Source organism: Calonectris borealis, chromosome 3 (assembly GCF_964195595.1).
Source record: "Calonectris borealis chromosome 3, bCalBor7.hap1.2, whole genome shotgun sequence".
In the NCBI taxonomy this organism is placed as follows: Eukaryota; Metazoa; Chordata; class Aves; order Procellariiformes; family Procellariidae; genus Calonectris; species Calonectris borealis.
Window position 1 is genome coordinate 21,051,702 of NC_134314.1, and position 22,299 is coordinate 21,074,000.

Here is a 22,299-nt window from a genome sequence, read left to right on the forward strand (position 1 = left end):
TTCAGCTAGATCAGATTGCTCAGAGCCCCGTCCAACCTGACCTTGAATGTTTGCAGGGATGGGGCATCTACCATCTCTCTGGGCAACCTGTGCCAGTGTTTCACCACCCTCACTGTAAAAAATTTCTTCCTTCTATCTAGTCCAAATCTACCCTCTTTTAGTTTAAAACCATTCCCCCTTGTCCTGTTGCAACAACCCTGCTAAAAAGTTTGTCCCCGTCTTTCTTATAAGCCCCCTTTAAGTACTGAAAGGCTGCAATAAGGTCTCCCCACAGCCTTCTCTTCTCCAGGCTGAACAACGCCAACTCTCTCAGCCTTTCTTCATAGGAAAGGGTGTTCCATTCCTCTGATCGTTTTCATGGCCCTGCTCTGGACCTGCTCCAACAGGTCCATGTCTTTCTTGTGCTGAGGACTCCAGAGCTGGATGCAGTACTCCAGGTGGGATCTCACCAGAGGGGAGTCCCTTGACCTGCTGGCCACGCTTCTTTTGATACAGTCCAAGATACAGTTGGCTTTCTGGGCTGCAAGCACACATTGCGGGCTCATGTCCAGCTTTTCATCCACCAGTACCTCCAAGTCCTTCTGGGCAGGGCTGCTCTCAATCCCTTCATCCCCCAGCCTGTATTGGTACTGGCGATTGCCCCATCCCAGGTGCAGGACCCTGCACTTCGCCTTGTTGAACCTCATGAAGTTCACACGGGCCCACTTCTCAAGGTCACTTGTCCAGGTCCCTCTGGATGGCATCCCGTTATGTGGAGGGTAGAGAGAAAAAGGAGGTGTGCAGTGACAGAATAAGATGTTCGTAGGTTGTGACAAAAGAAATTTAGAAATAAGGAAGGAATTTTTCACCATGAGGGTGGTCAAACGCTGGAACAGATTTCCCAGATATGCTGTGGTATCTCCATCCTGGAAGATATTCAAAAGTGGACTGACAGGACAGGGCCCTCTAAGCTGGCCCTTTGTTTTTTGAGTAAGGGTTGGACCAAATAGCTTCCAGAGGTCCTTTCCAACCTCAGCTACTCCATGATTCCACGGCACCAGTGCAATGTAAGATGGCATGTGAGATGCTCTAAGATCAAAGAAAGGCAAGCAGCACCTTGTGGTGGAAAGACAAAATCTTAAACAGAGCGTATCGGCTTGAGTCAGAACCTAGATAATTTTTAAGTAGCTGTTGCAGTCTGTCACTTGAAGCAAAATTACCACAGTCATGATCTTGCCAGAGGAGCTGTCAGATATCTTCAGATCCTTTTCCAAAACTGTATTGATACAGGTAGCTCATAGGGACTTAGGGTGGGAAAACATAGATGAATAACAAATCACATAATTTTAAAAAATATGTTGCATCCCCATTCTTCTGGATTATCTGGTGCTCTCTCTCTTTATCTGAATTCCTGCCTATTCTATGATATTAATAGGAATAACCCAAGTAAGAACATCTATATTCTACCAATACTTTATGTGAATATTTGTAGATTAGCATGCTATTCATGCAGGTCTGACATAGGCAGAGGCATGATAATAGGTCGTAAGGATGGCATAAGCAAAGAAAAAAAAGTATTTCAAGGCATTGATTATATACAAACACTTGTCCATTTAGATGAGAATACGCTGATTTGTACAGAAAACTAAATCTTCAAAAATGCTGCTATGCCAAAATAATTTATTAATATTCATTGTTTCTATTTAAAATGTTTTTTAATAGGAAAAAAAAAGAAATAACAAGGAATGCTTTTGTATGTCAGTAATCACTCCACAACAGGAAAGAAACTCAGATCTGTGAGGATCCCTTTTAGTCCTTAGGGAAGAAAAAAAAAAAAGAAAAAAAAATAGTACTTAATTTTCCAGTGAGCAAAACCAGATAAAAAATGGAACCCATAGAAAATGAAAAGATCAAAATGTAACAGAAAAAAAAAAAAAAAGGAAGAAAAGACACAGTAAGACAGCAAATTATGTTCAATATTTAAAAGTCTGTATGGGCTTGCTCTGTGGTCCTCACTCCTACTTTATAATACTGAATCCTACTGTGATGTGCTGTGTTCTTTAGCTCAGACCTTCCTTGCCATGCTTAATGACTTTTACTCTTCATTTATTTACTTTGAGCGTTGGTTATTAGTTGAATACTGTAATTATTGTACAAAAGTCTAAACAGTAAATCCCAGTATTATAACTATTATAAGTAGGTGTAGCAGGCTGAGGGGGAGGAGTGAAAAAAAATCAGATATAATGGAATAATTAGAGTGCATCAAGTAAACAAGTGAACAGTTATCTTTTTCTTTTGACTCTCATTAGGTAATATAAGGTCCATAAAGGAATCAACTACTGTAAAAACAAATTGCTTGGGTCTGTACCTAAAGTACTTATAGTGTAAAAGAACTTCAGGAACTTTTGCAGAAATGAAGAAAGAATTGCACATCGTCAACTTCAGTGTTCAGTGCATCCCTGAAATAGGCATATTCAAAGGCTTGGGCTCTCATCCAAACCCCGTGTCAATAGGATTGTTCAGACTTTTAGAGACCTTGCTTAGGCCCTCGGAGAGTTACATGTATGCTCTATTTCTTCAGTGTGGAGTTGTTGAGAGCTCACTAAGTTTTCCAGCTCTTCCGTTTCCTTACTCATAAGATTTTCCTAGAGGAGAAGGCAATGTACAAACAACCCCCCGCCCCATACAATGCTGTAGCTTTCCAAGATTTGGGATTCCTTTCTGCCAATGTTGTCTTGCTAAATATTTCTCATAGGCCAACTATCATAGATTGTAATGTGGAGATGTATGCATGCTCCTCACTTTACAGGTTAGAGGGAGAAAAATGGTGATGCGGTAATATCATATGCTGAGCACTTAGGAACTGACAAGTGGCAGTAGCAAGAGCAGTGAAGTGTTTTAAAACAGGCAATGCTGGCTGGATAATGAAACCATCCATCTGGGCAGGAAGCCTGTATGACCACATATAGGTGCAGCTTGTTAGCCATCATGTTTTCCCGTGCTTGGGAGAAAGTGAGTAATTTGATACACAGACCGCAGATTTGGAAAGTCTTGCTTCTGAAGTCTTTGGCCTTTGGTAGGAATGTAGCTGCTATTACTGAAGTATCATTGCCTCTCTCTGCAGAATCTCTCAAACTAAATGCTCTATATTTTCCTTTTCAAAAAGAAGGTGCTGTTTTGCATGACTCCCTACACTAAAAACAGCAAGCCATTTCTTCTGCCAAAAAATTGTTTAAATATGGATGTGATAGGAACAAAGGGAGGAAACAATCAAGGATGTAGAGGCTGTAGTCCTTATTCTCCAGTGACTCCTGATATGACATGGAAAGAGTCACTCAACTTCTCTGTGTCTCAATTTCCCATCTGTAAAATGGGGTTAAAATACCTACCTCACAGGGGTGTTGTGAGGCTTTTAAAAATAATGTTTGTAAAGTGCTTTGAGATCCTTGGATGAAAGGTGCATTAAGAAATCAAATTATTCACTTTTTTTAGTGCAATACAAGAGTGCACTTCTGTTCAGATGGCTAAAGGCTTCCAGCTCTTTATAGCTATTCCACATACTCTTCAGTATAATTTCCCTCCTGTCATTTGTTATATCTGCTGGGAGTTAAGAACAAATTTTGCAATCCAGAATACCTAAATTGTCATAGTATTGTGCAGATGAGGGCTAAAATAATCTGATATTCTTTTTAAACTGTGTTGCATATTCCTTGTCCATGCAACCCTAAAGCTAATAGAAAAAGGATATGTGATAACTTTGTCTGCTCTTCACCTAAACTAGCTAACTTGTGTCTTTTTGAGACAAACTCAGCCTCTTTGCCGGATAAAAACCTGCAATTTGGGTCAATGGTTACAAAACTTATGTAAGGGATTGAGTAGGTGTTTTAGCCCTATATGCTTTGCAGTCATTTAACAAACAGCCATTAAACAGCACAGCATAAAGGTAGTTACCAAATTAAAGGTTAAATCTTAGGAATCGTAGAAATGTGAAATGAAAGCAAGATTAGATTTACAGTTCTGAATCAAAGAAAAGGCACATAGGTTCGCGTAGAGCTGCCAGGCTAACATACTTTCCAGAAGACCCATAACTAGTACACAAACTAATTCAGTACTTAAAATTTCCATTTAAAAAACAGGTGACACAGGTGCTTCACTAGAGCAGGCTCAGCATCCAACAGACTGTTATTGAGGAGATGATGTAGTATACATAAATATCCTTTTCATTAAAACTAACTGCTGCATGGAGATAAGAAACATGAGCAAAATAGTTGTTAAAGAACGTAGATGCAAGAAGAGGCCAAAAATTAAAAGAGGAGGAATGAAACGATTAAAATATTTTGTTTTCCTGCCTCTCTCATGTGGGATTCATGCTTTACACTTTCTTCTTCTCCACCACCTTTTTTTCTTCTTCTTTTTAGGATTGAATGGGCAGGAGAACTGAAAAGGATATAACCAAACAAACAGAATAAAAAATATTATAGTTACAGCTTTCACTCAGCTTCACCTACTCAAAAGGAATTTACATGTCTTCACTCATACAGTACGTGATTCATATTTTGACTTTTCACTATTGTGGAGGCAAAGTATAACATATTCCTCCCATTGGTGATCATTTACGTGACTCTCATTCATGTAAAAACAAACATAAACCCCCTTTTTAAAAAAACAAACCCTGAAACTTTTCACATTTCAAAAGTTGGCCTAGAATAGTCACTGCGTACCTGAACAGTTCTCTGAATGACTTAAGAAAATATGTTTTTTTCCTACTTTTTATTTCAGTATCCTGTTAGAGCTAGATTTGGACTGATTTCACCAGTGTTTGTAGATATCTCATCCTAAACTTGAAGGCACTGGCAATTTTGGAGCTAGAGTTCACTGCTTCTTTAATTACTTTGATGTTCCTTCTGCTCCATCTGACTGCCCATCAGACGTAGTTACAAGAAGCACCCCACAAAAGCAGCAATTTCTACTGAACAGTCTTCTTGGCATCAGGTTTTATCCTTAATATTTAAATTAATGTGGGATTTGTTTGTACATTTCACTTTAGAAAATTATTATTAGTGTATTAAAACATTTGTTTTTCAAGTAGCGCAAACTAATTATCCAGTAATCCTTAACTGCCTACTTCTATGCAGTCATTCAAGATGGAAATTTTTCAAATAGGAAGTGTAAGTGGCATCCCTTACTTTTACACCGAAAATCTGATAGTCTGATACACTTACTTTTTGAGGGACTGAAACATAAATATGAATTATGACTATCTTGAGAACAACAGCAACTAAAATAAAACCACCTTTGATGATAAATAGGTAACCCACTATTTACTTGGAATATCTTGTCTTGTAAAAATACTATACATCCTTCCCTATTAATTATCTTCGCACTGTATTCGAGTAGATAATATATATTACATAATATTTTACTTTTACAGCATTTTTTTCACTAGATGTAGCCTAGTCATCTACCAGTTCTGCTGCTTAACTACAGCCTACTATCATCCCAGGATCCCTAACCACTGTGTAGAAGGAATACTATCTTGTGGCTGAAATATTCATTACTGTGCTGTTGAGCTTTGTATTTAAAACTCTGATTTATTATCTTATTGACATAAAAATTATTTTTATCAAAAATTATTTCCTATCATCAAAATGTTAGTGTGTAAGCCACTTACTACCTGAAATTTCCCGCTTTGGTTTGTTTAACCCAAAACATAAAAGTCACACTTTAGAAAATGCTGTGTGTTTAGGTGTACCAGTGTTGAAAATATGTCTGAGCTGAAAAGATGTTATCAAAAGTTGATGGACTAGCTCTTGAGCAGGTGTTAATTGTCATAGCTCTACTGGTTTCTTTCAATTTGCACCAGCTGAAAAACTGGCCTAGCATGTCAATGTAATGACAGATTTAGGAACTTTCTTTTCCAGTTGTGATGCAAAACATTTAAATGTTGCTTGAGTAGCCGATTATCAAAATATAATTTATGAGATACTCATTAGTAAATAATGATGAATGTATATGTGTTTTAAGAATGGGTCTAAGAAGGACATAATTTCTGAGTGAACATGAGATATCAGAAAATGCTCTCTGGATGATATTCATCTGACCAAATATGGATATCTTGAAGGTAGGCATCTAATCTGAGTCCCTTTGTTGTCAATGAAGAGAAGCAGGCACTTCTAGTAGTTATTAATTTTATTTTCAAGAAGATATCTTAACCACATCAAATGAACTGTATCCTTAAAGTGTCTGCTTCTCTTACTGACTAAGGACGGGAACATTGAATAACTTACTCGGATATAGATGCCTGCCTTGCTCCTGTCTAAAGTTAGGTGAGATGAATCTCACCCTCAGGGCCTCACATTGGCTCCATCTTATTAAGTTGTCCCTCTATTATTCAACAGTTACTAAAACAAAGCTAAGTAAAATGTGGTAACTCTGCACCATTATGTTACAATACACAGGACAGTAGATAACAGCCCTATCATACCTGTATGACCATATAATTTGGGCTAGCATATTTACTTAAAATTATATTGTGCATATAATTGCTTCTATCTTCCTTTCATGTACCAACTCTTTTAAAATTCTTACTTCTCCACAGTTTGCATAGTTAAACTGAGAGATTTTGGTTTCTACTGATGGATCCACTAAGTAAACTGCCATTTTGATCTTTGTGTACAGTTATTGGTTATCTAGTGTTAACGGTGTGTACGGTGTTTAAAAAGTGACAATTTCCTGCTTGGTGTGTATTCTTTCTCTTTTGGTGAATGGCATTCATCAGTAAGAGAATAAATCCAGTAGTACTCACTCCTTTGCCATCTACTATATTTACAGGAAATACAGGAGTGAGAAAAGTTGGAAACCTAGGCAATTATGTCATATTAGTAATATGATTGTAATAAACCCCATAAAACTGTAAATATAGAAATGAAAGGAGAAACATAAGTATTTATGCCATAATATTTAGCAGTAATAGTAATCAGCATTTTTATTGCCTTTTTCTTATTGGTTCTGTGAAAGAAATTCATGTGAATAGCAAATAAACAGAAATAGCCTTATGGACTATAGAGAAATTCACTTCACATGGGCCTTAGTGTTATAGAATTGCTGTATGATTAACAGTATTTGACATGCAGTTTGTTTTCTGTCCGTGCGCTTGCAACAACAGTTCCAATTGTAGCCACTTTTTTCTTTTCTTTTCCTTTTTCTTTCTTTCTTTGTTTCTTTCTTTGTTTCTGTTTTTTATGCAGAAGACCATCAAATGAATTGTCACAATACTCGAATAATGCAAGACACAGAAAAAGACGATAACAATAATGATGAGTATGATAATTACGATGAACTGGTGGCCAAGTCATTGTTAAATCTTGGCAAAATTGCAGAGGATGCAGCATACAGAGCCAGGACAGAATCAGAAATGAACAGCAATACATCTAATAGTCTGGAAGATGATAGTGACAAAAATGAAAATATTGGTCGGAAAAGTGAGCTGAGTTTAGATTTAGACAGTGATGTTGTTAGGGAAACAGTGGACTCCCTTAAATTATTAGCACAAGGACATGGTGTAGTGCTTTCAGAAAACATTAATGACAGAAATTATGCAGACAATACTTCACAGCAAGATAATAGGAATATGAACTTTGTAATGCTAGGGAAGCCTGTGAACAATGGACTTACGGAAAAAATGGTGGAGGAGAGTGATGAAGAGGTGTGTCTCAGCAGTTTGGAGTGCTTAAGGAACCAGTGTTTTGATCTGGCTAGGAAACTCAGTGAGACAAACCCGCAGGAAAGAAATCAACAGCAAAACATGAACACTCGTCAGCATGTCAGGCAAGAAGATGACTTCCAAGGAAGAACACCAGACCGGAATTACTCTGATATGATGAACCTAATGAGGCTTGAAGAACAGTTGAGCCCCAGATCTAGGACTTTTTCTAGCTGTGCAAAGGAGGATGGTTGTCATGAAAGAGACGATGATACCACCTCTATTACTTCAGATAGGTCTGAAGAAGTGTTTGATATGACAAAAGGTAACTTAACCCTGCTTGAGAAAGCAATTGCTTTGGAAACTGAGAGAGCAAAAGCCATGAGAGAAAAAATGGCAGTGGAAGCTGGAAGGAGGGATAATATGAGATCATTTGAGGAACAGTCTCCAAGACACCTTTCTGGAGATGACAGGAAGCCTAAACCCAGTGACGGCCATGTCAAAAAGCCATATTATGGTAAAGGTAATATTTCTATATACCGTATGTTATGTCATGAGAAAGTGTGAGCTAACGTGTTAAGTTTTGCATAGAATTCTGAAGTGAAGTTATTAATTCCACAAAATGGGAACTTTATTTAAATTGTAGTAGTATGGCATGATTGTAAAATAGCATCATGCTGTGGTTGTAAAATAAAAAAAAATCATTCTACAGTGTTAGAAGTATGTACAGTATTTCAGTGAATATCATTTGGCGAAATTTAAAAAAATAACTTTTCAGGGAAACAAAACAAATAAGAGATCATGTTGAAAGAGGCAAAGATTTTTCTCAAGTTTTTAATATATTTTATAGTAATAATTAAAACCAATGAAGAGAATTACGTTGCAAACTATATAGGAGAGTGGAGTTTCGCGTAGCAGGTAATCAGTCAGCTATGAAGTGCATATTTTACAGATTGGATTGGGTAGGTGGCATCGTGATTTATAAAATTATCATCAAATGACAGTTATTGATGAAGCCTCTCCCATCTAAAATGTAGAATTGCCTGATAGAAATTGAACAGTATCAGAATGACCGATAACATAAGATAGGGGCAATGACTGCACATTAATTATCTTAAGATAGTAAGGTAATGGAAACCATTTGCTATGCAAGGCATGGTGTGGCCTGGGCTGAGATCAATAGCAATTTCTTTCTTATGTGCATTCCACTTCACTGGTTTCATTCCATTGTGGAAACAGTTAAGGTGCTGCCTTGACCATAATTCAATATAAAAGAAAAAAAAAAGAAAAAAAAAGAACAGACTAAAGGTTACCTTTAGAATGCCTTTTAATTTACGGGATTATCATGGTGATGGTGTGTTTATATTACCACACCCCTCTTCAACGTGTCTACGTCCGTACATGTAGGGCCGTGTTGTATAAAGTGTTCAATACCTCCTGAGGTTCATTGAACACCCCTGATTCCCATTGACTTTAGTGGAAGTGGAGGACGTGGTATTTCTTGGGAGATGCTAAGCAGGGACTGGGTTCATCTTATATTTGTTCTAAAAATATTTGGTTTCCTTTCTACAACTGAGATGGTGGACATTTTTCTCCTTTTTATAAATCCCTATTTTGAAAGAGTAATACCCTAAGATCTGCCTGTGACATTCAGGTAGGCAGACAACATCTTGGTCCAAGAAAGGTTTTGATCTTTTTTTACAAGCCTTAAAGAAAAGTAATGACCAGTCTTTTAGACAAGCATGGAAATTACTGATGTCAAACACTCTTCTGCAATGTATTTTAGTGAAGTTTTGTTTGTTTTAAGCACAAATATATGGTCCAGTGAGTGCTGTAGTAACTTCGGGTATTTGGGGAAGACAACTTTATTTAGTTAGCGTATTACTGCATAGCCACATGGATGTTGTGCTAAATGTTGTTCATATATGACCTAATGTAGGTACATTTCCCTTTGAATATATGTCTCTAATAAAACCACAGAAAACATAGCAAACCAATATTAATTTTTGAAGAGCTTTTTAACTCTGGTGTTGTCCAGTCCTTCCAGTCTATGTATGCCTGGGAAAGCATTTATGCATATAGATCTGCTGTCTCCAAAAAGACTGTATAATTTCTGACAGTAACAAAAGTATGGACTTCCTATTTCAGTAAATTCTAGAGCTTCTTTGAACCATCCTATCTCTTGGGAGCTGCAGGCTGAATTGATAATAGGTTCAAATCCCAGCCACGGACTAAATATTGTGGTAGTATGGACCAAGAAACTTTGTGGAGTGGATCGTTCTATGCTTTTTTAATAAAGGAGGGAAGAAAAACTTATTCCTTCCTTACTTTAAAAAACTTAGGAAACGTTCTGGTAGTTATTGAGAGAGGAAGCTTTAAGTAAGACAATTGCTTATATCATTTGTTCCCTCACACATTATCTTCCAAATACTCCTGGAAGAGATACCCACAGAGGTGTATGATGTGGTTAAGTGGAAACTTTTTGGGTACACAAGATTGCAGTGAGAACTACCTCCTGGCTTCAGGAGTTCTGCTTTCAGAGATCACTGAAACAACTCTTAAGGGACCACTAACCATTTTTTTCCCTGCCATTTAAAGCCTTCTAAACAGGCTTTCTTCTGAAATTTATGAATTTTAAAACCTTTTGAGTCCTCTGACAACCTTCACTCAGGCAATACTCCCATTGTGGCAAGGAGTGAGGAAAGGTTGCAGAATTAAATAAAACTATGCAATATTTCTCCCAATTAGCAGAAAAGATTTACAAAAGAGTATCCGGTGTTTTGTATAAAGTTGTGGAAAGTTTAGTCAAATGTCTTCCATTAAAAGCAATGGGAAATGGTGCAGGTACAATTTTATGCAAGTTTTGAAATCATTAAGAATAGTATACAGCATCTTTTCTGACTCATTAAGACCATAAAGGCTCTTAAGGATCTGATATATGCTATAACTTTATAGCATAGACTTGAATACAGAGGAGGATTTGCTGTAGGAGGACACTGTAGGATGTAAGTGTCCGGATCCTCAGCTGCTCTAAATTAGAATACCTTCATTGACTTCGGTGGAGTTCTGATAATGTGGAGTAGCTAAAGTTCCTCTAGTTTTAAGTCTCTAAAAAGCCATTATGGTCTATTAATCATCTACATTTTTTGCAGTCCTTGAATATTGTTATATTTACATAATTTATATTTCATTTGCATTACTTATTCACTTATCTAATACTTTTACACATCCCAAAGTACTTGACATGAAGAGTTGCTTAGAATTGTGTATGTATGTAGCTGTGGGCTTGCTGTTCTAGTGGTCTCAGCACAGGCCTATCTGGCAGGAATTCACATCCCTCCTCTGACATTTGCTCCTTCTGTGGCCTTGGGTTTAACTTCTCGATCCCTTTGTTTCAATTTCCTGACGTACAAGATGACTGCATTTCCAGGAGTGTTGTGATAACTGTATAGCACTTTGGAGATAGATTTGTATGTGTATTTACTGTTAAAGAGCATGAAAAAAAGAACTGTATTCTACAGTCAACATGCAGGTTAAGTACAATAAAACTTTGGTAATTAGGGATTCCATTTGCAAAAGACAAGGTTTAAATATATTCAAATTTAAGAATGGATTTAAGACATGGAGTGTCATTACAATAGGCTAAAGAATTTCTATAAAATTAAGGTGTTTTGGAAGAACTTGGAATGTAAAAGTGTGTGTGTGTATATATATATACATATATGTATATATATATAAAAGCTACCAGAGGGAAATCAAGGAAAAATAAGTCCACAGCTGAATGTGAACTCTGGATTGTATTGATTAATGCTGAAAAAAATGGGTTGTATGTGAAGTTCTGCAAGTACTGAAATTTCCACTGATTTTACTGAGGGTTGCATTTGTTGAAGCTGGGATGAAATTTAATGTTAGAAAGACTTAATGGAAAACAAGTAGCAAAATCTTATTTTCCAGAGATGAAAGCATGAATACTGAATCAGAGTAATGACAAGAGCAGCATAAAATACTTAAATGAGGATAGCTCAGATTGGGTATTGAAAAGAGGATGGACTAAAAAAATGGAAGGAGGATGTTGGCTGATCTTGAGCCAAAATGGTAGCAGAGTATCCTGAATTTTATTACCTTAATACTAACATGAAAATTAGCAATAGTCTCCAAAATCTGGCAACTGTAGTCAAGATGATAAGATGTAATTTGTATCATGTGCTGGACTGGAAGGGATGTTATTTTACAGATACTCTGTTAAAGGAAGCAAGCTGATGAAGTATGTGAGAAAGTTCTAGTTCAGGATTAATCTCACCAGCATTCCACTACATTATTGGCAGAAAACTTCATTTTGCTGAAAAATGTCTGGTTAGACTTTTCATTGATTGTAAACAGAAGATCCAACAACATTCTAAAAAATCATTAACCTTTTAATATGAATATTTAAAATGAATATTCAAGCATTATATATGCATGTTTGTAATGGCCCAAATTTACACAGCCAGTGATACTTTCAATAATTCTGATTACAGTGTTTACCCCACCATAATTTATTGAAGATAAAAGAATATTTACATAATTTCTACCACTTCATAAGGAATTTAAAGAAAACAAGAGTCATCTCCTCAGTGAGCCTTGGAAAAGGGATTTATTTGTGCTGAATCGTTGAATCATTATGCTAAAGAGCTGGGTTTGCTACTCTCAGGACATTGAACTTCTATGACAGTACATTTGCAGACCTTAATACATCAGGCAAATAAGAATGTAAAGAAGGGAAACTCCAACTAAACAGTTTCCAAATGACCTTACACCCTTGAGCTGATGCTTGCCAGCAGAACATTGATTGACAGTAGTATGGCTTTGCTATAAAAAGGTCACTTTCCAATCAATGTGAATGGATATTGTTGTGATCATAGGAGCCTGCAGTCTGAAAAGAAGATAACGGGATAAAAGTGGCAGAACTGTGTTAAGAAATAGAAGGGTTTTTTTTTTTCTTCTAGTTTTCATAAGAACATTTACCAAAGAGTAAATGACATGATTAAATGAACCTTCTTACAGAAATGTGAAAAGCATCATTCACTTGACACATTTGTTGTAAATTATAGATCCCTCAAGAACAGAAAAGAAAGAGAGCAAATGTCCTACCCCTGGGTGTGATGGAACTGGCCATGTAACGGGGCTTTACCCCCATCACCGCAGTTTGTCAGGATGCCCACACAAAGATAGGGTCCCTCCAGAAAGTAAGTTCACATTGTTTCATGGAAACCGGGGATAAAACTACAAAGATTTTTCTAGCATGCTTTTTAAAACTTTTATTTAAAAAATTAATTTCATTTTTCAGTATGGTTTGTCTCAACTTAGTCAACTGTTCTGTGTTATACTTTTTCCTTTATTCCATCATTTCCATTCTCTACTAACTTTTACACTAAAAGAACAACTTTTAAAGCTGTATTCTTTGATTTTAAGAATCCTAGGTTATTTTTAAATAGATGTATTCAGTCAACAGAGAAAAAGGTTTCCCGAAGATGTGCACTGCTTTTACTTCTGAGTGCTGATGTCACATCAACTGTCCCTGTTGTCTTGTACAGGAATAATTGTACTTGAAAAACTTGCAACTCCTTTCCTTTGTTGTTGTTGTTGTATCTGAAACATAATTTGTATTAAACTAGTTTATATTATTAAAAATAACAATTTGGCTGTTTACTTAGTTACACAACTCAGGATTTTGAGTAAACATCCCCTGTCAGTCACATGGGTCGAATTTCCTGCCATGTCAGCAGATTCTCTGCAAAGGAGGTTCACCCATATGAGCTCACGGACGTTCACCTGAAGGCAGAGGGCTCCGTTTCTCTTAAGTCACCTCCTTGGCTGGTGGAATTGGCAGAGTTCTGTGGAAGCTAATTGCTCTATGCTGATTTACACCAGGCAAACATCTAGCTAAGATCCAGTTCTCTTTCATACCAATTTTAAAACGGAGTTGTTGCTTTGAAGCCTATGGACCTAAAATCCCCACTGTCCATCAGCACTTACAGACCTAACCTCAATGGATTTACAACAGCCTAAAGGAAACGTTATAAAGACAGTCAGGGCTAAAATGGTCCCCAGTTTCCAGAGGAAAGTAGATTCGGAAGTATAGGAAAACAGAAGTAGATTAGCACACCAAGAGTGGCAGACATAAAAAGTCTCCTCTTTCACGGTAGAGTGGCTTCTTCCAGAAGTAAAGTAATGAGGAAGTGCTTTAGGAAACTTTGCTGTACTTGGTTGATCTCTGAATACAGTAGAACAAATAGAGTAATTTCTCTGCTTTGCAAGACCCTGTAATTTTCTGAAACACAAATATTTATTCAGTTGCTCAAAGTTCTCTGGTTTTTACAAATGGTAAATAAAAAGCTCTTTAGAAGACTTTGTAAATCAAAGAAGAATATAGCTTTAAACTGTTTGCATGCTCTTGTACCTACTAAAATGAAAAAGGTGAGCTCATCTTTTTATTTTTTTCCTGTGATGTTGGCCTTGTGAAGCATGTTTCAAGAACAGCTTTGAATAGTAGGAATATCAGAGTAAAGCTTTTGCATCTATACATATTTTAGTACACTGATGATGGGGTGATGATGATGGTTATCTTTTAATCAGTATACGTGGTTAAATTCTCAAGTCTCCGAACAGCTTTTATTCAGTTCTTAACTCAGTCAAGGAATTCACTGATTTTATTAGATCTCTTTTTGAGTGAGAACTAAATACAGGCTTCCAAACTAGTTCTTGTATGAGAAAACCAGAACTTTCCAAGGGCTGGATGGCATTTTTCCATAGAGTGATGTACTGCCATCCAGCTCTGAGAGATGGATTCAGATGTCTCTCACATGATACAAAACTCTTTAGTGTTACCAAAAAGTTGGTGATAATCTGGCACTTCGTAGCATGAGCTTTATGATTTAGAGGAGTACTGCTCTGAGCAGCCTTGGGAGTAAGTTTTCCATCCAGCTTGCAATGGATGCAGATGTAAATCAGTTTACTCACTTAAGCTTGTACCACTTATTTCTTTTTTTACACAGTTTTCTTTTTTTTCTGCCATCCCTTTATTTTTTAAGTGCTCATTTTTAGTTTTTAGTCTTTTGAAAAAGATTTCTATCCATTGCAATTTTCACATATGTAGAGAATACAAGTGAAAATTAAAGGACCAATTCTGCTCGTCATATAGATATGAATGATATATCTATGTGGAAGTGGGCAGAACTGGCCCCTACCTCAATTGGGCTGACTTATAGTTAGGGTTAAATTCTGTTTAGGGTTGTACTGAGGTATGTTTCAAATAATTCAGTGTTCTACCAGTATAACTTGAGAGCAGTTTTTCAGCTCTCGAGTTTGATACTGTGTGTATAAAGCTATGCGTTATTACTGCGTACATTTTTTGAAAGAATTTTTCTAGTCTGTAATTTTGGATTGGACTGTTGCTAGCTCACACTTTACTATTGAGCTGATCTTTGCTCAGTGTTTTTGTATGCAGAAGATGTTGGAAGTCTTCTGCTTCACTGTTGCTAGTGTTGCACCAGAGATGCATTTGTTTATAAGTTCTGTAACCTTCATAACTTTCACTGTTGCCCTGTGTTAATGAGCATAGGGTCACGATACTTACTTCCCTCATCAGGCTTTATTGGCTATGTGTGTCACGTGTATTTTGAGGAATGCTGGTTGTTAATGAATCCTGCTTTGTTTTAAAATGGTTTCATATATACTGGGATTTGATTTTTTTTCTTGTTTTCATACTCTGCTGTTTTCTCTTACTCTCCTTGTCAAGTTCTTGCCATGCATGAAAATGTTCTTAAGTGTCCTACACCAGGCTGCACAGGCCGGGGCCACGTAAATAGCAACAGGAATTCCCACCGAAGGTAAGGATGCCGTCGCTGGACGCCAATCTAGAGGGAACAGTGCCTCCAAACTGCAGCCCTTCTAGCAGTCCATTGGCGGGGGGGTGTGAGTGTGTGTTTCATTGTTTTGTTCTTAAGATTGACAGATGGTGCTTCGTGTGCTTTATCCATTTTAAAGAGTAACATTTATTCATGTATTTTCTGAGGAGGATGAGTGTGCGTTTGCTTCAGTATGGGTGAATTGATCCACAGAAGACATTTTAAACATCCTTTAGCTTTTTGGGTGGATTTTTTTTCCTTTTGTTTTGATACTAGCTGAACAGCAGTGGTACGAAACAAACGGTATGAGTCCTTACGGGTATGTCGCGGGGAGAAGGAGGAGTCTGCCAACATCAGCAGGACTAGGGCAGAGTTCTTGTTCTCACACTTCACTCTCTTCAGGGATTATTTTATAGTGCCTGAAAAAATCCACTCTACTCCTAAAAATGATTTTTTTAATACATGAGCAATGGCATTTTAAGTACACAGACATTATAAGAGTTAGCTTTCCTACTGACCAGTCTCAACCCCAAAGTCCTTATTCAGCTAAAACTGAATGAGAACTTTGCCTGTTTAAGAAACATTATGAAAATGTCTCATTAAATTTAAAAATGAGAAGCCAGAAATGTTAGATGTAAATATTCTAGCCAAACAAAAGAAGATCAAGAAAAAAAGCAGCTTTTCTATAGTTTCCTAAGATTAGTAATAGTTTCTTACAAAAGGGATACCATTACCTATTAAATTCTGTCAAACAAATAACAAAATTATCAAAATATTACTATAATTTTTAGTACATGTCATAGTTTTCCCAAGAACAACAAGGTCTTGCCTGTTTCTTCACAATTTTGAAAAAACCAGGAAATGTGGGTAAGAGGGTGAAAGGAACTATGCAAGGTTCCTATTATCGAATTCCTTTTTTTACTGTTAATTGTAGCATGAAGGTTTAAGGAACTACACAGGTACCGGATGTTCAGTCTTACCAAGCTCTGGGTTACTAGAGCCCCTCCTATTAACTGCGTGTCTCCTGGCAGACTCTTGTGGGTACCAACCCATCTGCAATAAGCTCTGGTACCCCTTTCTTCTCCGCAGTGATGCTGCCAGTAGATGCAGCAAAAACCTCTGAGAAGTCTTTATGGGAATTACTGCTGCTTGAAGCAGCATTCACTTCTGGTTGAATATCTACTAGAATATTTGAGGTGGCTGAAGAAGAGGGTGTCAGTGGAGCGCAGCTGCCCTCTGGCATGACTCCGAAACCGCACAGAGCCCCCTCACCCGTCTGCAGAACTAGGGCGGCGAGGGAGGGCTGGGGGGAGCAGTCTGCAGTCTGTGCTCACCTCTTTCTGCAGCTTTTGGGGCATTTTGCTCTGCTTCACTTTTTTAATTCTTTTTTTTCCCCCTTATTTCCTGTAGAGAAGGGAACATCTGGGAATGTACTGATTTGCCTTTCATTTTAATTTCTTTTCCTGGGGAGAACACAGAGAGCTGCGGTCACATAAGCACGCAATAGACTATGACAAGGAAAGGACCCCCTCCATTGTCAGGTCACAGGTTTTTACAGCTTCACTAAGAGCACCATCTGCTGGCATCAATATATTTATTTTTCCCTGTTCTAAATCTTTTCCAGAAGAATCAGGCTTATTATTGTCACTTCAATAACAATTCAGCATTTGCAAATTTAATTGAATTTCAATTCAAGTGCGGAAGTTCTTTTCATGTTACATCATCTACTATTAGAAAACATACTTTAGTGGCTGAAATTCACGACCAAACACTAAGTATAACATAGTTGAGATGTAGACTTAGAGACCCAAGGCCAAATTTTGCACTCATTTATATGCCTTGTAAAAAGATTGGAGTTAATGGAGCTGAATGAGGTGTGAAGCAGTGCAAGATTTGGCCTATATGGTGTTGTCATTTAATCATCTTCAGGAGCCATTTCATTGGCAACATTTGTAGATGCATAAAGGTCACAAGTCTGCTAGCAGAGCTGCACAGTAGATTCCAGTTTATATTCTTCTCTCCTACTGGTATGTTCACTGGCTGACATCCGTGAATAATCTACCCGTGTACAGTCAAGGAAGAAGAGCAGATGTAAGATCTACCATGCAACTTTGAAAGCAGAAGAAAGAAAGTCTATTCTAGAAAAAATACATATGACCAAAAAGCTTTTGGAAACTCTTTTCCTTCAGATTCTTCCTGATGCTGGCTAAGGAGGAGAAGGAGTAATTGGATCAGTGCTATAATGTGAAACTACGCAGGACAAGACAATTAAATTTCCTTTCTGTAATTGCAGCCTCTCTGGATGTCCTATTGCTGCAGCAGAGAAACTGGCTAAAGCTCAAGAGAAGCATCAGAACTGTGATGTGTCAAAATCAAACCAGGCATCAGATCGGGTTTTAAGGTATTAGAAATCACTATAATACTTATTATTATGCAGAATTCATCACACATTCACCTAATCTGAGAACTTATATTTATATATGTTGTATATACATATATATCTCCTTTAAAAAAGAGTTAGAATTAGGGCTTCTGGATCCAATTCTCACAGTGTATATCTCCCACTCAATTTACATGGGGGAGGGTTGGTAACTATTTTGGCAAATACATGTAAAGCTGAAAAGCTCATTTTTGTCTTAGGCATTGTTTGGTGTAAAGATGACTGCTGGAGTGCAAAGTCTAAGAACAATGTGAAAAAAGTTGGTATCTTTTGGGAATAAACTAATATTTACCGGTAAGTCTTGGTTTTTTCAGCAGGCTTTTACTAGTAAATATCAGTTTAAATTAAACCAGAAGCCCTATTTACATTACCAAACTGGTAGTACACCTTTTGGCAGATATAGCTTAGATTCCAAAATAAGGTCAGGCTTAGTTCTTTGTCTTTGTTACCCCACTCACTGCCAGGAAAGATGGAAAGAGAAAAATTGTCCCAAGCTTTCATACAGGAAGGACCTTGAACCAATTTGGCATAATTATACCCCTAATCTTCCTCCATATAGGATTCTGCATTTACCCAAAGCTGTATCCAGCTTTGTGCTGTTGTCCCCTCTTTTGAGATATGTGGGTGGAAAAAATATTATTTCTAAGGAGCTGAAGTGTGAAGGATACATGTAAAGGAACTAGACTTCTGCATGATTGTACCAGCCTTATGCTGATGATGCCCCAAGAGCTGCAGAATTTCTCCATGGATACTGTGATATCTGTGGGCTGGGACAGGTACCTCCCTCCCAGCTGCCTCGAAGAGCGTGGAGGAAGTGCCGCAGCTTTAGTTCCCAGAATTTCCTACTTATCCCATAGATTTCTTAGTATTTAGCTGTCTTCTAGATTTAAAATCTGATAGGGCTGCTTAAAATGAAAGTTTTCTACTGTATTATCAACATCATTCTTTGAACATTCTCTTAAAACTTCATCTAATCTTGATGGTCTTTTCAAAAACCAGTCTTTCCATAGAGCTAAGAACACAGAATTAATGGTTCACGTCTACAGAAGATTTTTTGTCGTGCCTGTTGACTTTGTTTTCCTTCCTCAGATTGTTTTTGCTGGGCTTTATCTTAACTGCCACTAATTCAGATTGTACAATTTTTCATACAGCATCCCAGACAGTTTTCTTAGAGAAGGGTTCTTCAAAACCTCTTAATAAAAAACACCCTTTGAGGGAATAACACAGTTTCTCACATGAGGGAAAAAGACAGATCAAAAATGCAGTGGCTTTTACCACTGCTTATTAGAAGGAAGCCACTGAAGTCAGATGCCATATGAAGAAGGCAACTGCTCAAAAGCAGTGTCTGGTTTGCTGGCAAGCTCCCTAGGAAGTTGCGCTGCAACTTAACTTTCCTTGTGAGCCTGCCCTGTGTTTCAGATTTTATAGACAACTCAGATAATGCTTTCATCTTGCCTTCTGCTTCCCTTTTACCTTTAAGTCATTGAAGTATTTAAGTTGAAGAACTTGAGAGCTATTTATAATATTTGCATGCAGGCAACTGATGGGCAGACAGAGACGTTCTAAGAGTAAATCTTGAATATTTGTCTTCATCCCAGTTTCCATCCCACCTGCATTTAAAATTTCTTACTTAAAAAGAAATCAAATTCATAGGACTTCTGTTCCACAGAAATTTTGAATTTGCATTGAATGTACAGGATCTGAATTGCATTTTTTTAGCTAAATATAGATTATCTTGAGACAGGATCAAAATATTATTCATATCAGCTCATTGCATAAATGAGCCCACTGTATTTTTTGAGGAAGAAGTGTCTAAAGGAATGAGCATACATAAATCAAAGGGAATAGTATGACTAATATGATTTCTTGGGTGATCTTTACATAAATATCTTGACTAAATTCTATGAAAATGAATTCATTCAGAAAAACATAAAACCTATTTCTGACTATTTATCACATTCCATTTTGTCAGTCAGCATGATGATACTTCTGGTCTTGACTGAATTTATGTTTCTATGAATGTTCCTTCCATTTCCTGTGGTTATAAATGCAGTAAAGAAAAAAAAAAAAGAAAAAGAAAAAAGACTTTATTATATGATCCTTGATTCCAGCAGAAGCACCTCAGGTGTGCTGTTCATCATCTTTACCTCCTGCTAAACGCAGTAGGTAGACATGCAGCACTGTGTAGCATTTGCTTCCTATGACCCAGTCATATAACACTTTCTTATATAGGTAAGGTTTGCAGGATCTGACCTTCATTTACCTGCTTTGAGAGCTGATGACTTCTGTGTCCACATACAGAAGACAGCGTGACAGTGGAGTTCACTACAGCATTCTTTCACTGAGATTTTACAAGCTTCTCCAATGGCCGAATGAGATCAGTCAGGGCTTCTCCTGACTATCCTCCCTGATCCTGAACGAAAGAGAAATTTAGCTGATACAGTTTTGTTCTGTATTCATTCACAGGACCTTCCTTGAGGTGTGTATCTGTGTATCAGAAATAGCAGCTCCTGCCAGAACCTTGCATTTAAGGGTGAGCAGGATCTGCGAGGCAGCAGTTCAAAGTCAACAGAGATTGTCAGACTCTCCTGTGTATTACTCAAGAGGAACATGGATTTGTATTGAGGGATGAAACAGGACTAGCTCCTTTGGAAAGCATATGGGAAAGCAGCATACAGCTCGGTTGAAAGAAATTCAGAGGAAACTCCATTAATTAAGTGGAGCTTCCAGTGCTATTTTTTCTTTTTGACATGTAAAGGAATTTGTCCAAACAACTTCTGTCAGTCTGCTTGCCCCTCTTTAATTCACCTCCCAAAAGAGAAAATGTTTGCTTTGTGATGCAATTACATGGGGAAAGGGAAACCCTGAAGTATTTTAAAACAGAATTTTAAAATACTTTTAGCTACAGGATACATTTAGTGGTATTAGAATTAATTTTGTCTAGGCTTTGTTCAAGAAAATATATATTGTTTGTCTGCTGAAAATAACCAAACTAAGCGAATGCAATAATATATTGCTGTCTCTTGAGTACAAGAAATAACTAAGATTTTCTAATCTGAACTATAAATTATGCACAGACACAGTAAACTGAACTGCATCTAACAAACTTTACATATCTTTAATTTCTAGGCCCATGTGCTTTGTTAAGCAATTGGAGATCCCTCAGTATGGCTACAGAAACAATGTCCCCACCACCACACCCCGCTCCAACTTGGCCAAGGAACTAGAGAAATACTCTAAGACTACGTTTGAATATAACAGTTATGACAACCATGCCTATGGCAAGAGAGCCATAGCTCCCAAGGTGCAATCCAGGGATATATCCCCCAAAGGATATGATGGTAGGAGGTGCACACTCTTATACATGAGAGACAAGTTTGCAGTTAATCATGTTGTTGTATATGTAAACATCATACAAATAAGACATGTTTTCATGTTCATATAGTATTATGAGGAATGCTGTCATGTGTAAGTTATTTTAAAGGCCTTTTTAAAAAGCGTTGTTTTATACGGTGCTTGCTTCAGGATTGTTGCACTGGCAAAAGAACATCTCCAGCTATTAAGCTCCTAGGATGTGTTGAGATCGCAATAAAAGCTAAGTAATAGAGCTAGTCCTTATGTCGCTATCTGGGAGACCTGGCCTCAAGAGTCACATTAGGATTCTCGTTTCCGTACGGTAGTTCAGGTAACCCATAAAGATAACATACTTGCTCTGTGGGGATATGGAAGTAGAAAACCTGGATCTCATTGCACTTCAGAAATCACTGCTACTTACTTAATGAGGCATTTCTGCTCATTTTGTCCTCATGGATACATCTGTTGAATTCTCTGGAAAACCTAACATAAGTAACATGTAGGCTGAAAGCAGCTTCAGTTCAGGAGAAGGCAATGGATGGGGTCTGTCAGGCAAGAGGATTTTTATTGGGCGAGAAAAATGAACTGCAGGATAAAGAATGAGGATTTGGATTACAGCTTTTGAGGACATTAGGAATTTTTCAGAGCAATACAATTATATGTATATATATTTTTTTTACATATATATATGTTTTTTTAAAAACATATATATAAACAAACAAACTGTGCCTTTATCTTTTCTTTTCTTTTCTTTTTTTCTTTTTTTTGAATGTTAACAGTTTATTTTTTGGTTAAAATATTTGATACTACTCACTGACTACCATAGAAAATTTCAGGCAGGTATCAGATTTTTGTTTAGGAAAACAGAAATAAATATACTAGGTAGAACAATTTATGCTGTTGACTGAACACAGACTCTGACATTCAAGAGTAGGTAA

General features: G+C 37.2%; 1 protein-coding gene across 1 annotated transcript in view; it reads left to right on the forward strand.

Moving 5' to 3' along the window:
• Positions 1-22,299, forward strand: part of MYT1L (myelin transcription factor 1 like) — a 316,300-nt gene that overhangs the window by 227,744 nt on the left and 66,257 nt on the right. Inside the window, exons 7-11 of the mRNA XM_075145121.1 lie at positions 7,227-8,198; positions 12,772-12,906; positions 15,459-15,549; positions 17,861-17,968; positions 21,137-21,348. Coding sequence (XP_075001222.1) covers positions 7,227-8,198; positions 12,772-12,906; positions 15,459-15,549; positions 17,861-17,968; positions 21,137-21,348 — 1,518 coding nt within the window. The remainder of the gene's footprint in view (positions 1-7,226; positions 8,199-12,771; positions 12,907-15,458; positions 15,550-17,860; positions 17,969-21,136; positions 21,349-22,299) is intronic.